This window comes from Panthera uncia, chromosome B4, assembly GCF_023721935.1.
Source record: "Panthera uncia isolate 11264 chromosome B4, Puncia_PCG_1.0, whole genome shotgun sequence".
Taxonomy (NCBI): Eukaryota; Metazoa; Chordata; class Mammalia; order Carnivora; family Felidae; genus Panthera; species Panthera uncia.
In genome coordinates this window covers 78368464-78384991 of record NC_064809.1, presented here as the reverse complement: position 1 = coordinate 78384991, position 16528 = coordinate 78368464, and the positions used below count along the sequence as shown (strand labels likewise).

Genomic DNA, 16528 nt, shown 5'->3' with positions numbered 1-16528 from the left:
ACCTACCTTGGCATTATGGGAAAAATCCTATGTAAATAGAAACTGGGGATGTATTCACTAACTGCTGGATCCCAAGCAGGCCACTAATCCAGAATCCCAAACTGTGAGTTTTCATTTCAAGAACCCTGGAGGTTGGAAGGAGGGATGATCAGAAGATATTTACTCCATTCTAAATGGGGGAGGGGAGTTCTCCCCCTGCCCCCCCCCCCCCACCTTCCCAGGCAATGGAGGAGAAAAGAAGCAGCCGGACAGAAGTGAAGTGGCAAAGACTTCCTACATAAAAGAATTGCCTTTTAGGGGATTAGATTAGGTCGGGCCTTCAGACCTAGCAGGACAGAGAAGAATCAGCAACACCAGCTCCCAGGAAGTTACACAGGCAGAGGCAGAGGTGGAAAAAAAGCAGAAAGAGTAGGAGACTTCCCTCGCTGTGTCCATCGAACTTCCGCATCCATCACCCTTTCCCCTCTCTCCTGAGGAAGAGCCCCAGGCAGGACAAAGCTGCAACCCGAGACCCCAGTCAGACTCCTACGCAATCCAGTTCTCAAACTCGAGAGCAATCACCTCCCTTAACAACTGAAAAAGAATGGGCTGGAAACTACAAAAGAATTGCAAATTAGGATCCAAGCTAAGGAGCTTCCCAAATTAGGCAGGTATTTAAACACAAAGAGGTGGGAAAGAGGCGGGAGATGTACTTTCAGAGGGATCTCAGATCATCCGTTGACACTTCTTGTCAACACAATGGCATATCCCACCCCGATCTCCCAGGCCCCCAACTCCCAACCCATTTGAAGAAAAGGAAAATTCACCAACACAAAACAAAAAGTTATTCATGAAGGATGCTTTAGAGTCCATCGAGTCTAACCCCCTTCATTCAACAAATGGGAAAACTAAGCCCAGAAAAATGACGCGGTCCCCACAGAGAGTAAAGCAACAAAGCCAGGGCCAAGTCTCCTAACCTTTTTCTTGTGTTTTTTCCATTCTGTGGCTCTCTTTCTCCTTCTTTAGTTACCCGTCCTGGTGTTTAACCTCAACCTCTTCCTTCTGGCAGCAATCTCATTCCATTTCTGCCTTCCTCTACCTCCAGACAGATAAGAACCAGATATATCTGCTCCATCCACAGGCTCAACAGACCACTATTTTTCTCTCCCTGTCCTCTCGTCCCCAACCCCCCTTTTCCAGGTTCCTGCTGCCAACCTCATTCCTTTCCTTTTTCCCTTCCAAATGGCCCCTGCCTCTCGAAGACCCTGCCTCATCACTCCCCTAACCCCACAATGCCTCCCAACAAGCTCTGAGTTTGATAGAGACCAAAAATGATGCTTTGGCAGCAGTGACGGATGGATGTGATGTGCCTCCTACGGGAATGCTATTTAAAGGGGCAGCCTCACAATCCTCTCCCTCCAAAGTGACAAGAGAAAAGCCTGCTCCTCAATTTCTCCAGAGCTGCAAACTCAGCTCAAGTTAACTTCTGACTTCCTCAACCTGCAGCCTGGCCTGTGCGCCTGCTTCCTATTCAGGTGGGAGGAGAGCGCTTGACACTCACTGAGGTGTGGGGGCTGAGGGGGGACTCATCTTCAACTCTTTTGATGACAGCTACTTGGGAGAAGCAGGAGGCCCTGTAGGGGGAGAACTGGAAGAACACGCTTCCCCCAACCTCGTGAGTGCATTTCAGCCATGTGCCAGCTTCTTCCGAGAGTCAAACTTTGTTGGAGAAGAACTGATACGGGCACAGAGGACCTGTGTGAAGGAAGCTTTTCCCTAGCTGGAACCTCCCTCCCTCCTGGGGCCCGGTGCTCAAACGGCTGGCCGTTCCTCCCAGGCCAAGGACCAACAGGCAAGATCCCCTCTGCCAGGCTCCAGCCCCACCTGCCCACTGAACCGAACACCATAGTGGGGGGAGCAGTGTTTGTCCCTCCCAAAGGAAAGGGATCTCCTCTACAAGCATCTCACCCCAGCCCCGTGGGAGAGATAATTCCATCTCACTGCCACAAACAAGTTAATGGAGACTTTAATGAAAACACTGCACTAATCAAAATGCTGAGCCTAGAACCTACTCTCTGCCTGCAAGACAAAACAAACTGGAGTCAGAATTTCTCCCTCAGAATTCATTCCTCAGTTCCTTTTAAGGCCTGAATAAAATAAGCTGGGCATCTGATAGCAGAAGGCGGCTTATCGTGGATTGTGTCCCCAGCTGTCCGGGGTCAGAGAACCTCCTGGTCAAGGAAGCAAACCGCCTGAAATGCTGATGGGTCCCTTCACCTCTAGACACTTTTTGTTTCAGGTGGTGAAGGCCATCATGTCCAAACCTTCTCCTATTCGCTCATTCTAGGGTCTCTGGTTCCTAACAGCGAAAGCTCCCAGATGCGGAAGCAGTCTGGTCAGGTAGAAAACGTCGAGGATTGAGACACCAGACTCGGGTCCTGGGTCTAGACGTACTGTTAAACACGTGACCTTCATGAAATCATTGAACGTCTCTGAATCTGTTGACTGGCCTCAAATAGGGAAGCCTTCCCCAGCTACCTTGCAGAATTGTCATAGAAGTTGTGAAAGCACTTCGGAAAAGTATACGTAGCAGAGAAATGTGTGTGTAATTACATGTTTGTGAAAAGATATTATGTCAAATGACAACATTTTCTAGAAAAGGAGAACAGATTTGTATTGCCAAGTGTTCGGGAAGGCGAAGGGGATGTGGCTGTAAAAAAGCTGTACGGAACAACATTTTGTACACACAGAGGAACAAGAATAAGTAAAACTGGGAAAATCTGGATTAGATCATGAATTGTATCAATGTCAATATCCTGGTTATGATAGTAGACTATAATTTTGCAAGAGGCTACCTCTGGAAGAAACTGGTAACGATACACGAGAGCTCTCTGTGTTTTCCTTTTTTTTTTTTAATTGGAGTATAGTAGACACACAGTGTCTCTGTGTTATTTCTCACAAGTGCATGTGGATTAATTATCTCAATAAAAAAATTTTTTTTAAGTAAGCTTTACACCCAACGTGGGGTTTGAACTCATGACCCTGAGATCAAGAGTCACGTGCTCTAAGGACAGCCAGCCAGGCACCCCATCTCAATAAAAATTTTAATTGAAAAAAAAAGAAGTATCATGTCTACCCTCTACTCTCCTGCAGCAACTTATCTCTTCTGTCCTTAAGAGGCTCCTCTTGGGGTGCCTGGGTGGTTCAGTCAGTCAGGCAACCAACTTCACTCAGGTCATGATCTCACAGATCAGGAGTTCGAGCCCCGCATCGGGCTCTGTGCTGACAGTTCAGTGCCTGGAGCCTGCTTCGGATTCTGGGTCTCCCCCTCTCTCTCTGCCCCTCCCTGACTCACATTCTATCTCTCTCCTTCAAGAGTAAATAAACATTTAAAAAAATTAAAAAAAAAAAAAGAGGCTCCTCTTATGTAGTGCTACACGTGCATGGAAAAGAGGTCTCCATCTCAAGAGTAAGATCCTAGCAGAGTAGGATGCAGGAGTAGTTGTTCAGATACGTCTGAGACTCCTCTTCCTGATCAACTTTGCCCTCAGTCTCAATAGGCCTGACCCTGAATCACTCCTTTACAACATAATGTCCCTTCCACAGCAAGGAAGGACAACCAGCTGATGCCTGAAGCTGGATCCTCAGTTGCTCCTATCCTGAAGAGCAGACAACTGTTGCTAAGAAAAACTTGTGTATCGATTATGAATGCTAAGTTTAAGAACTATTGACTAAGCCTGGGTACTGAGAAGTAAAGATCAGACGTGCATACAAAATCCCAAAACAGCTATCAAATAGCTTAATGATGGACATGACCCTAATTAATCAACTAATTATATTCGCCCATTTCCACCACTCTCAACCTGTGACCTACTGTCTGTTGCCCCAGTCCTCCTTGGCCATGGTGCACAGAAGTGATGGATGGGGCCACTGTTTTCCTGCCACGGAGTTAACTGAATCTAGTTTAGTGCTATCTTGAACGCCCCAGGCTTTGTGACACTTGAAATTCTAATTAGTGCAGAAAAGGGCTAAGTTGAAACAGCTTGGACTCCCTCAAGTATACCCACTCTCAGGGCCCTATAATCTAATGAGGTCTATGAAATTTAAGATCTAGCAGAGAAATCCCTGCCTACAGCAACAGCTGTACCCAGGATGACAACAAGGGGATTTGGGTTAAATTAGGGGCTCCAGATAGCAGGGAGAGTATCCCCAAACGATCTGGGAGGGAGACCCACATGACTCGGATCCCACTCGTTGTGGTGTGACTTAGAATTAGCTAGATTGACTCATGGCTCTGGGTTGTGGCATGTCAAAGAAAAAGCAGGAGGGGTTATGGCTACACAGATGGGAGAACTTAGTCCCTACAAGGTGTGGTAGAGCAGGTGAGGGCAGCTGGGGCCAGAGAGAATCTCTCAAGGGCACTCCCTCTTGTAGGCAGTAGAGATGGAGGAGAGGAAGAGACCCGTGACTCCTGAAAGAGCCCCCACAAAGGAAAAAGGAAGTTCCTTTGCTATTAACTACTTTGCAGTAGGAGCAGGCTGAATGTTTGCCGAACACATTTGGAAGAGGAAGAGAGGAGATAATCGTCCTAATGAATGTGCAGGAGACAATAGCAGCTCCAGTGGGAGAATTATAAGCTCATTATGGTTTAATATGATGATTGATCATCTCTGCCCGCCAGCATTATCCTAGAATAGTGATGAAGGTCGAGAGACCCATGCCAGTCAGAGCTCAAGCACCAGCCACCACAAGCTAGAAAACATGATTTATATGTAACTATGTTAAAATGTACACACGTGGCCCCAGTTCCCTAATTTTTCCCGTCACCTGTCCTCCGTCTCCCGCCCCCGCCCCCACCCCCTACCGTCTGCCCCATTTCTCTTTGATTTCTCAGCCGTGGATGGTTTTGGTTTTGTTCCTCCATATGTCTGTTCATCAGCTCTGGCTCCTGACCCCATCCCTTGAGAAAATGGCTACAGCTTCCTGGGTTTAGGTAGGTCCAAATGGCCCTTCAGTGGGTACTAGTTGGCACTCGGTTCAGGTGGAAGGTCCGGGATACCTCCCGATAGGCATTTCGAAGCAGGACGTAAGGGAAACAGGACTCCAGCATGTCCAGGGTCAGGAAGGAGGACTCCTCTACCACCTGGAAGGGAAGCAGGTCAAGAGATGAGAACCTCAGGGAGGGTATAACTCTGTGACACCCTGTTCCTTCGTTCAGTTTCCTGGGCCCTCTGAGGCTCTTAGAGTTGCAAGTGAACAAGTTTCTAAATCACACCCCCCTCCTTCTTCCCCTCACTTGGTTTAGCTTTAGGAAAGCAACGTGGCCTCTTCAGCTTCCCTATAATGGCCCCTGTGTCCCTTCTCAGGGTTACAGGAAAAGGTCAGAAGCAGAAGGCAGGAAAGAATCACTTCTCCAGTGACAGAAAAACTCCCATTTTCCCCATTCTGGATGCCAAATCATTTGCGGGGGGCAGCACAGAAGCAGGTAAGGTTGGATAAAAGCGCCAATGACAGAGCTTTACAGAGAAGGCAACAATCACCACTGCAGGCCAAGAAAGAAGGGCCTGGAATCCACATGGGTCCTCTTGTGCTGGGTCTCAGTCTCCTCCCTCCCTCAGTACAGTGCTTGGGGAGCAGTAAGGATGCTGCATAAAGGAGCAGGCATGATTAATTAGTTTAATTAGAAGCCTGTGTGCTATGGTGATCCCAGCAGCCCCCACAGCCAAGCAGAAAGATAGATCAAGATGCCTGGATAAGACTGAGGGTAGAGGGGGTGGGGGAAGGGGGGCATATTAGCGAAGAGCCCACAGCCTAGCATTGGGCTGGAGGCTCCCCATCCCGGAAGAAGAAACAGGGTGTATTTCCTTCAGTGCTCTCCTCATCCATGAAGTTGTGGGACTGAAAAACACACTCTGGAGAGAAGTGTCCTGTATCCTCTGGCAATTTACACAGATGGGCCCTCCCCAATATGTCTGGTGTTTTTGATTCCTCAAAATTCATCCTGGAAAGAGAATCTACTGTATCAACTCTAATGTGTTTATTTCTCTGAAGTCCTTTCAAGTTTTAAATTTTATAAGATTCTGCTATTCTCAAATATGTGCACATACAAACGCACACAAACAGCCTCAGAGGAACAGACACGGCAGGCTGGAGGAAAGGAAATCTGCCAGAAAAACAGTAGCTCCGATCGTAGGTTGGATAACACAAGGAATTTCTCGCTAGGCAAGACTTTCAAACCGTAAGCCAGGAGAGAGATAGGGTCTCTTTTCTAGGATATGACCCTCAGGTCCAGGGAAATGAGTGATGGCTTCACGAAGAATCCACTGGCCCAAGACTTCCTATTCTTTGCTCCATTAAGCACAGAGGATAACACGGCTCCTAACTGGAGGAAATTCATGGCAGTAGAAACAGCCCTAAAGTGAAAGCCAAGACACTTGGGTTCTCATGTCCATATATTTTGGGGGAGACCTTGCATGTGTCATCTTTCCCGCCCTCTCCTCAGTTTCCTCACCCATAAAGTGTAAGGACTGGACCAATTGCCAGGATCTGGTCTCATCCTGACATCTAGAATTCTATGATTCTCTGAGAGCCATCTCTTCCCCGGCTAAACCCATGCCAGGAACAGGCTGGCAGTAACAGGGGTGGGCACTGCCCAGGCTTGACAGCCAAGACAGAAAGACCCCCAGGGAGAGAAGTGCCTGGCCAGGAGTTGGGGCTACATGAGTAGCCTCTTAACTCAGAATACAGTTCCTTCCCCTGTATTTCCGTGGGGAAACATTTGCATTTAAATTGCTTTGCAGCAGCTCCTCCCTAGGTCTCTCCCTCTAACAAAAAGGGCCTAGCTCTGTCCCAGCTACTCGGCTGCCTCACTGTGAGGCCACAAGGGGCAGACACCCTCCCACACTGAGGGGGAGGGGTGGGGGGGGAGAGTTGGGGACGAGCAGGGGACCAGCAAAGCAGAAGGAGGCAGGGCTGAGTGGCCATACAGAATCGCCTCCAACCTTACAGAGATGACAGCTGCCCAAGTAAATGACAAAGCAAATGAAGAATCATCCAGAAACTAAAATGAGCGGCAGAGAAAGAGAACTAACATTCGTTGAGCATGTATTATGTACTAAGCACTTTCACATATATTTTCTTATGAATCCTGACACTCTATGGCAAGGACTACGGCCCACTTTTCTGGATAAAGAATCAGAGTCTCAGAAAGGTTAATTAACTTGCCCAAGGTCATGCTGCTCCAAAGACTGTGCTCTACCTAGCACACTACTGGCCTTTGCCCTCATCTGCCTCCTCTGCCCTTTCACCCCTCACCATACACCCCTCCCTCCCCCCACACCCTCATTCCATTCTCTTCTCATCTCCATCAGGATCCTTAGCCCAGTCTAGGCCTTTTTCTAGCTGAGACACAGATCCCACTCCATGCCTGTGTATTTACAGCAGACTCAAAGGGAGTCCCAGGCATGCCTGCCCCTAACATCTGTGGGCCTTGCCAAGAGTACAGCATACTATGTGATTAAATAAATCAAACTATTATGTTCTGTTGTTCAACCTTCACAATCTACCTTTATAATTTCGTGGAAGGTCAGGTTTGAATTAAGAATTCTTAGACTCAAAAAAAATTTTTTTTAATTAACAAATAAAAATAAAGGCACGCCTGGATGGCTCAGACAGTTAAGCATCCGACTTCAGCTCAGGTCATGATTTCACGGTTCACGGGTTCAAGCCCCCTGTGGGGCTCTGGGCTGACAGCTCAGAGCCCAGAACTTGCTTCTGATTCTGTGTCTCCCTCTCTTTCTGCCCTTCCCCTACTTACACTCTGTGTCTCTCTGTCTCTCTGTCTCTGTCTCTGTCTCTCTCCCTGAGCACGAGAGGTAATCCTCCAACAGCACAGCCCGCCTCAATAGGATGCACTTGGGGAAGAAACTTTGCACAAGCCCTACAAGTAGGCTGGAGCCGCTTAGCAGAGAATTCTGGGGTCCCAGAAATCTTTAGTGTGGACTTCAAGGCGGAGCACAGGCTCCAGATGGGCCTGTCCTCTCCCCATACGCCAGAGGAGGGCCTCTGAAACACAGGGGTCAGTCCCGGAGTCTCTCCTGACCATATCTAAATGCAGTACTAACCTGGAGAATCAGACATTTAGAGCAAAAGAGTGAGTAAGCGTGTTGAAGAGGAAAACAGCGTCATGAGGAAAAGATTTTTTTAAGTTAACTGAGTCAGAGTTCCCAGAAGTTTCTGCCAAAGTAGCAAAAAGCCCACAGCTTGGGAAGAAAGAGATAGCAGGAGGCGCCTGATTCATGACCCACCGCGCTCACCGCGCTCTCGGTCTTAATAGCTTTTCAGGGGAAAATTCTTTCCTCCTCTGAGCCCCCAGTTCCCCACCCCCAGTTCAGCTCTGTATTATTCCGCACCCTTCCCATAGTACTTCTTAAGGACAAGACATACAGTGGTAGGAAGTGGTCAAGTAAAATCAAACATGCACTGGACAGGCAGTTATGGATGAGGGACACAGCTGCCCCATCAGATCAGACTTGAGAATGCTGCAGGAAAAAGGACCCAGTCAGCCAGGGACAAGGTAGGCCCTGTCCTGCAGAGAAGTCATTGAAGACTCTACCTTGGGATTACAGGACAAGTCTGGAAGGTTAGCCAGAATGTGAGTCCTAACGGTCAGGCCGAATTCAGTTCTGGGTTCAGGCCTTTTTTTTTTTTTTTTTTTTTTTTTTATTTTTGAGAGAGTTTTTGAGAGAGAGAGAGAGAGAGAGAATGTATGGGGGGGGGGTGGCAGAGACAGAGAGGGAGACACAGAATCTAAAGCAGGCTCCAGGCTCTGAGCTGTCAGCACAGAGCCCCACATGGGACTGGAACCCATGGGCTGTGAGATCATGACCTGAGCCCAAGTCAGATGCTCAACCGACTGAGCCACCCAGGTGCCCCTGAGTTCATGCTTTTGAGTCACAACAAGGCAAGGACACAAAACCCTCTGGCCTTTGCTCTTTCTGTTCCCAGACCAACTTAAACCAAATACATACCAAGCGCATGAGCAGAGAAATGGATTCCCGATTTCTGGTTTTAAGCTTGTCAGTCTCCTGGCCCAGCTGCAGGAGGCTGACAGAAGCCACCTGTAGGGGAAGAATTTGTAAGAAAGCAGATTTTTATGGAGGTCAGAGTGGGACAGCCTCAGGCTACAGGAAGTTAAGCAAAGATCAAGGAGGAGAGTTAAGAAGTGCTGCGATGTTCCTGGAGACTCTGGGTGGAAAAGTAGCAAATCCCCTAGGCTCCAGAGACTCGCTTTGCCTGTAAACCAGGCAGGGCAGACAACAGGAGGTTGCCAGAGGTGCTGGGGGAGAGGCTGCAAGGGGCGAGGACAAAAGCTAGAACAAAGACAGGTAATACTGTATGCTGGAGATTAATCCCTTTTCCTAGGCAGCCTTCAGACAGCACTGTCACCAAGTTGTTTACAGCTGACTCCCCACCAGACTAGAGACAGAGCTGGGCCTCTGATTCAGAGGCAGTGTTCTTCACATTCCCCCTCCTGTCAACTCCCAAATGCCTGTCCTCTCCATTCACCTCCAGGCCCCCAACAGATCAAAGAGGGAGGAAGAAACATGGTTAACTGCATCCCAGGCCCAGGTTACTCTCATTCAGTAAAGAAACAGGGCAAACGGAAAAGGGGAGAGGGGGTCCCTTCTCACCCCATCTTAGAGATCTGGTACGAATATTCTTTATATCTAAGATGCTCGGATCCCATTCTGATTGGCTGGCTGGCCCAGTTTAAATGGAGACCCTCTAACTAAGCTTCCAGGAAAATGGTATGATTCCGGAGAGAATATGATTTACCGTGTGTCCTCCTAAAAGGAGACAAATGAGGCCCTAATTCTTAAGTCAGGCCCATGCTTTGCAGAGGAATAAGTTCCCCATTGTTGAGAATGCTGAAGTCAGGCAGTGGGTAATGGACCATGTATCAGAAGCGTATGGATTGAATTCTACCATGGAGGACTTAGAATGGAAAACCCCAGGGTTTTCAACAATGGAAAGACACTACTTATTCTGTGTTTTTCCAGAGGCAAAACTTAAGATAAATGGTGATTGTTACAGGGAGTCAAACCTTGGCTAAAAATATTTTTTGAAACAATTTTTCTCGAATAAATGGGATGTAACCTACAGTAGAATCGGCTGCCTGATTATAAGCCCCAGTCCTAGAAATCAAGCCCAGTGGTTCTCAAAGCGAGATCCCAGGATGAACAGCATCAACTTGGGATCTTGGAAACGCACATTTTCTAGCCCCACCTCAAATCTACTGACTCAGAAATTCTCCAGGTGATTCTGATTTACACTAAGGTTTGAGAATGTGAAAAAAGGTTCCGTTGTTGTTTGTGGGGATTAGAGTTTGAAAGGGCTTCCTTATGGGTTCTAAAACTTGGTGTCTCCAATTTGATTGTGCATCAGACGTCCCGGAGACCTTATTAAAAACAGAGGACTTGGGGGTCCCTGGGTGGCTCAGTCAGTTAAGTGTCCAACTCAACTCTTGATCACAGCTCAGCTCTTGATCTCAAAGCCCTGTGTTGGGCTTGAGGTGGGCTATGCCTTGGGCTCTGTACTCACCACCAGAAACTCCTTGAGGTGAGTTTCGATGTTCTTGTTGTAGAGTGTGAAGAGGGCAGCAGATACCTGGATGATAGCTTTGGTCAAGCAGTGAATATTGTTGTTGTAACCTAGGTTATGATTGACAGAGGGGGAGAGACACAAAAAGGAATAAAGTGAGCCACCCCAGGCTGACCCCAGCTGGTACTTTCTCACTGTTTCAGGCTAGGCCACCCCCGTTTGACACCAAAAGGACCAGGAGGCATTTGGGGGATGATATTCCTAGAAACATCAGAAGATATTTAGATATTAGGATAAGGGTATTCCTAAGAAATCTCACTGGAATTGAATTTTACGGAGACTTCATTCTCAAGTGTTCTTTGAAACAGAACTTTACACCTGAGTCAGAATTCTGTACATTCTCCAGACAAATGTCTCCGTCTCCTCTCCCTACCCCAGGAGACTATCCTAATAGCACTGGTCCCTCCCACCTACTCCTTACTTACCATCTTTCTCAATACTATAGAAAGAAGAAGGGTCAGCGGCGAGGAGTGGGAGGGAAACAGCAAGAAAGATCAAGAGCAGGCAGGCCACCTTATATTCTTCCTCAGGGGATGAAGCATCTGGTAAGACGAAAAAAAAAAAAAAAAAGAGGGAAAGTAATATCAGCAAACAGGAGTTATCTTCTATAGAGGTCCTAGTTCCCAGGATTACTGGGAAGATCCTGTAAGAAAATTATCTAGGAAAACGCTTTCTAAAGCACTGCAGGCAAGTCATTCTTGCTGAAGGGGAACAGGACTGGCCTCCACTTCTCATGAGGGGCCTGATCCTGGAGGCCTCCTCTGGTGACCAAAGTGGAGCTCTTGGGGAAGGGCTCTGCGGACATGCAGTCAGAGGACACTGTCAGCTGCCTGATGGGGTGGGGAGGCAGGAAGGAGAGGGAAGAGTCTTACCAAACTAAGAGAGAAGGGCCAGTCCAGCAATTTTAAAAGGGCTTGATGCCAGCCCCTTGGTTTCATCCCATTCTGAGTGTGCGTAAGAAAGAGGAAATGTGTACCGGGAAATGTAAAAGACAACAGGAGACGAGAGGAAGAAGTGAATAGCATCAGGGTGATTCTATGGGAGGGGAGAGCACCAGATCACTCTGAGGCACATAGATGCTGTACCACAGCATGAAATCACATGTAACTCAGCATGAAATCACATGTAACTGTGGCTTGCTCTCTCATTGTCTCATTTGCATTAATCTTACCTCCCCAACTAGAGCACAAGTTCCTTTGAGTATTTGCTGAGCATCAAAGGGGCTCTCGCTTAATATTTTTTAGCAGATTGACAGGTCAACTGGTTGGAACGTGGCTAGGAATCTAAATTGCCTATGTAAATGTTTTCTGGGGGTTAGGGACTGCACTTTAAGTCTTTCTTTAGCTCCCAGCTTATATCCTCTGAATTCACAATCCCAAGGGAAGATTTCTTTTGACATTGACATTTTCCCACCTAAAAATAATGGTCCAAGCCCTCCCTTGCCCACTTTCCCCAATCTTACCAGCTTTCAGATTGGCAATGGCAGCCACCAGGGCTGGGTCAATGTCACAGCCCACTCCTGCAGCAGAGGCCAGCTCAAAGATACTCAGGGTCACCTAGTAGAGAAGAAAACAACATTCTGGACAGGGTTCCCAGAGGGAAGTGTTTGACAGAAGCTACAGGTAGTCAGGATTCCCGGATCACAGATGTTAACCCTTCAGTGAATTATCATCTTTTCTAGGTATTCTTTTCATAGCTCTCCATAACCTACAGAGAAAAGGCACAAATGCTTTTGTTTGGCATTCAGATACTCCACAGTACGAATTTCCTCTCTCACTCTTAATTCCCCAAGAGCTTCCTACAGTCAATGCAACCAGAGTCATCAATTCACTGCCTCCAAACTACAACTCGCTTCCTTACTGTCATACTTTGGTTCCCTCTTCATCTACAGTGTCTTTTCCTGACCTCTACTTATATCTAAGTGACACCCACCCCTTGAGGCTTAACTCAAATCTCATATTATGTGTGAAGCCCTCACTGAAACACTTCAGGCCCGATTCATCTCTTCCTTCCTAAAGTGGTACCACGGACTTAGCATGGATCACACATGGTATTATCAGTTACCTTTTCAGATAGGAGGTGGCACATATGGCTTATCTCAGCACCTAGAAAATAATCCTTTACAACCTCATGGCATCTGAGGGGAGATAAAGGCCTTGGAGTGAGAAGATCTGGGTTCAAATCCCAGGACCACCACTTTCTAAATGTGTGACCTTGGCTAAAAGTTACTTAACCTCTTTGAGCCTCAGTTTCCTCATCTGTAACACTGGGAGAACAATACCTCACAGAGTTGTTGTGGAGAGTAAATTAGGTCACATGTATAAAGCATCTACCCTACACACTCAGAGTCACTAATAAACATTAGTCACCAATCAACATTATTCCTTTCCTCCTCTTCCTTTATCTCAAAGCCAGGAACATTGAACTTCTTTTTCTCCTCTTTAGTTTTTAACACAACACTAAGCACATAGAAGGTATTCAATTAATATTTATTGATTGATGGAATTTAAGAAACAAAACAGATGAACATATGGGAAGGGAGACGGAGAGAAGAGAGAGAAACAAACCATAAGAGTCTCTTAACAATAAAGAACAAACTATGGATTGATGGAGGGAGGTGGGTGGGTGATGGGCTAGATGGGTGACAAGCATTAAGGAAGGCACTTGTTGTGATGAGCATTGGGTGTTGTATGTAAGTAATGAATCACTAAATTCTACTCTTGAAATCAATATTGAACTGTATGTTAGCTAACCAAATTTAAATTACAAAAATACATTTATTGATCGATACTTGAATCTCTAGTACTTAAAATCAAGTTCCCGGGATATGGCCCCAAAGCCCCACTCCCATGCCGAGTATTTAGACCTCATTTGAGGTTAACCAAATTACTTGAAAATGTTTGGAGAGAACAAGGACAATTGTTTCAAGAGTAGACAACTGGGTGGGGTAACTTTAGCAAAGCACCCTACAGATACACCAATCAACACACACTTCACCTATGGTACTTGTCATGGAAGGCTCACCTTTGCCACGTCCTGCTCTGCCCTTTATTTAAATTCCCTATAGTTCATGGGTCTGGGGAGATCAGGGACCGGGTCCATGACCTGTGATTTTTCTGGAAGAAGAAAGGGATGATCGAAGGAGTCTTATTTTCTCTTTCCCTAATCTTCACACTCCTCTGAGACAGCAACAGAATCTCTGATGGACAGGCCACCTCTCCTCCCCCCAACTCCGGCTCCAACCTACTTATTTTCACAAGCAGGCAGGGCCTAAAATCAGTGCTGCCCAGGAGATACAGGTAGACAAGCTTCTGACAGGCTATAGCATTCGTCCCCGACATCAGCAGCTTCCAGAAACCCAAGTTCATTGTAAAAGAACGGTCAGAAGGGGCAGCCAGCCCAGTGAAACATCAAACCCACATGGTCCCCAGGACTGCTTCAGCCTGAGGTTCAGGGGGAGAGAGGGGAAATTTCATAATTCCTTTGATCTCAAGGCAAGGAAGTTTTTCTTAATATCCAACTTTGATTCTTCCTGCTGACCAGTTCCCTCTTAATCACAGAGCTCTCTCCATGAAGAAGTGGCCTGCCCTATGTGTCTGAAGACCCTTGTTCCCAGCCTTTGGCTGTATATCCTACATAACAGACCTGTTTGTTTCAGGTGATCCAAAAGACAAGAAGATGTTGCAAAGATGAGGGGGCGGGGGGCGGGCAGAGAAGTGGATGTTCTACTCAGGGTGCCTGCAGAAGCCCCTCCTCCTCTCTCCATCTCTGTAGTAGATGCAGGCCTGAGCCAGGTGACACAGACATAGAGGAATCAAAAAGTTTCAGAACCAGGAGGAAGGAAAGGCCAGAAAAGGGAAACTGGGCTCAGGTGGAGAGGGTGGGGATGGAAGCAATAAATCATTTTACAAAAAGTACCTGAGCTCCTGACTGAAGAGGGAACTTGTTTGCACACAGTTCAGTATCTAATTGGCACACTTTAGTTAGAAAAAGCCGCCGATGCTACCCTAGATCTTACCTTTCTCCAGTAACGTTTCCCCAACCCTCTCACAGGTACGCCAGGCTCCCACCTCTGTCCATCCCCCTCATGTCTCTCCAGCTCTGCCCTGTCTCTCCAAGAATATCGTCTGACCACTACTCTCTCTACAAAATCTCTCCCAGCTCCTTCCTATTCAAATGCCGGCTCCTTGGGGCGCCTGGGTGGCTCAGTCAGCTAAGTGTCCAACTTCAGCTCAGGTCATGATCTCGCAGTTTGTGAGTTTGGGCCCCACCTCGGGCTCTGTGCTGACAGCTCAGAACCTGGAGCCTGCTTCAGATTCTGTGTCTCCTTCTCTCTCTGTTCCTCCCCTGCTCGCTCGCTCTCTCTCAAAAATAAATAAAGATTTAAAAAAAAATTCAAATGCTGGCTCCTTCCCTACAGTATTCTTCAGAGCCCTCCCTCCCTCACGAGGTCCTGGGTACGTCCTTTCTATAACAACAATCTCCTAAGTGGATTGCACTTCGAGCTGTCCCATACCTTGATGTCTGTGTCTGGGGTGACAAACTCCTTCAGGCACTCTATGGGACCCATGAGAAATGGGCAGTGGGAGGAGAACACCTGGAGGAGAGAGAAGATAAATGAGTTCACAGGGCAGTGCCAGTACCTGCAAAGATAGATGGAACAAACATAACAAGGGCCCCAGCTTGGATAAGGGCCCCACCAGCCTCCCACGCGGCCCTCGCATCATGCTTCTAGGTGTCCTCTGCTCATCTGTCCCCAGAGATCTTCCGGGACCTCTACCAAATTACGTTCCCCCTCTCTCCTCAATGCTCACCACACATCTCCACGATTTCTCATACAAACCCTCCCCTCAGGGGCATCTGTGATTCTGGGGCAGCCCTTTGCCCTCAGCTCACCTCCCGAAGTCCCTCCTGGGCCATGGCCCTAAAACTGAGGATAACTCCAATGATGGTCATGCGTTTCAGCACATTATCAGCCCCTGCGGAGAAGGAAGAGCGTGAGAAAAGTAGAACTTAGGAGACTAGTGCGGGTTTTGCTTCTGCACACCCAGCCTAGCCCCGCCCCACTCCCCCAAAACCCCTGTCATCCGTAATGCCATGGCTACAGTTCCTTGTCCCATCAGGGAGGTGCTCACCTATCAGCTGGGGCAGCAGAGAAGCCATCAAGTCTGCCTTGCTAAAGTTGGATCTGATCTGAACAAGTACATCCATGTTTTCCACCACCAGCTTCTGCAGCCAGGACACAGAGACATGAAGCAGGAGAAGACAAGACTGTGGTACATCCCCCCACCCCCGGACCAATCTCCTACTCCTGCCCCTTTTCCCTGAGGCTGCGCCTTTTCCCAGGCCTTGTTTCCACAGTACCTTCAGTTCCATAATCTGAGAGGTCACGTGCCACATCAGGTTCTCACTCAGGAACTTCATGCCGTAGGGGCCCAACAGTTCAGCCAAGGCCCGCATCTCTGAAACAGAGTTACAGAGGTCCCGGGTGGGACTCAGAGGGCACTGGAGTGTTTACACCACAGACAGACGGTAAATCTGAACATTTACAATATTTTTCCTCAAGGAAAGGAAGTGGGAAGTTGGGGAGCAGAAGTGGCCTGCAATCCTACATTTAGGTGACAGACCTGGCCATCCTGTGGGACCATTTACCCCCTCCCCACTGGTACTCACGCAAACACTTACCGCAAATGATATTTACTTTACATTCTTACAGGAAGCGATCCTTTCCCAAGTCCCTTTCTGTGGTACCTGGGTTTTGCTCTTGCAAGACTAGCTGTACTAACTTGTTAGATGTAAGACCTTAAACAAATCACTGACCCTTCTGAGCCTCCATTTACCTCTCTGTAAAATGAAGAAATTAATATCTGCCCCGAATACTTCACGG

At 47.6% G+C, this 16528-nt stretch overlaps 1 protein-coding gene across 1 annotated transcript in view; it reads right to left on the bottom strand.

Moving 5' to 3' along the window:
* Positions 1-3167: 3167 nt before the first annotated feature.
* Positions 3168-16528, bottom strand: part of NCKAP1L (NCK associated protein 1 like) — a 40639-nt gene continuing 27278 nt past the window's right edge. Inside the window, exons 23-31 of the mRNA XM_049625666.1 lie at positions 16006-16103; positions 15777-15870; positions 15538-15620; positions 15158-15238; positions 12104-12197; positions 11067-11183; positions 10582-10691; positions 9009-9098; positions 3168-5122 (exon numbers count right to left, since the gene is read on the bottom strand). Of these exons, the coding sequence (XP_049481623.1) occupies positions 4991-5122; positions 9009-9098; positions 10582-10691; positions 11067-11183; positions 12104-12197; positions 15158-15238; positions 15538-15620; positions 15777-15870; positions 16006-16103 (899 nt within the window). The 3' untranslated portion in view covers positions 3168-4990. The remainder of the gene's footprint in view (positions 5123-9008; positions 9099-10581; positions 10692-11066; positions 11184-12103; positions 12198-15157; positions 15239-15537; positions 15621-15776; positions 15871-16005; positions 16104-16528) is intronic.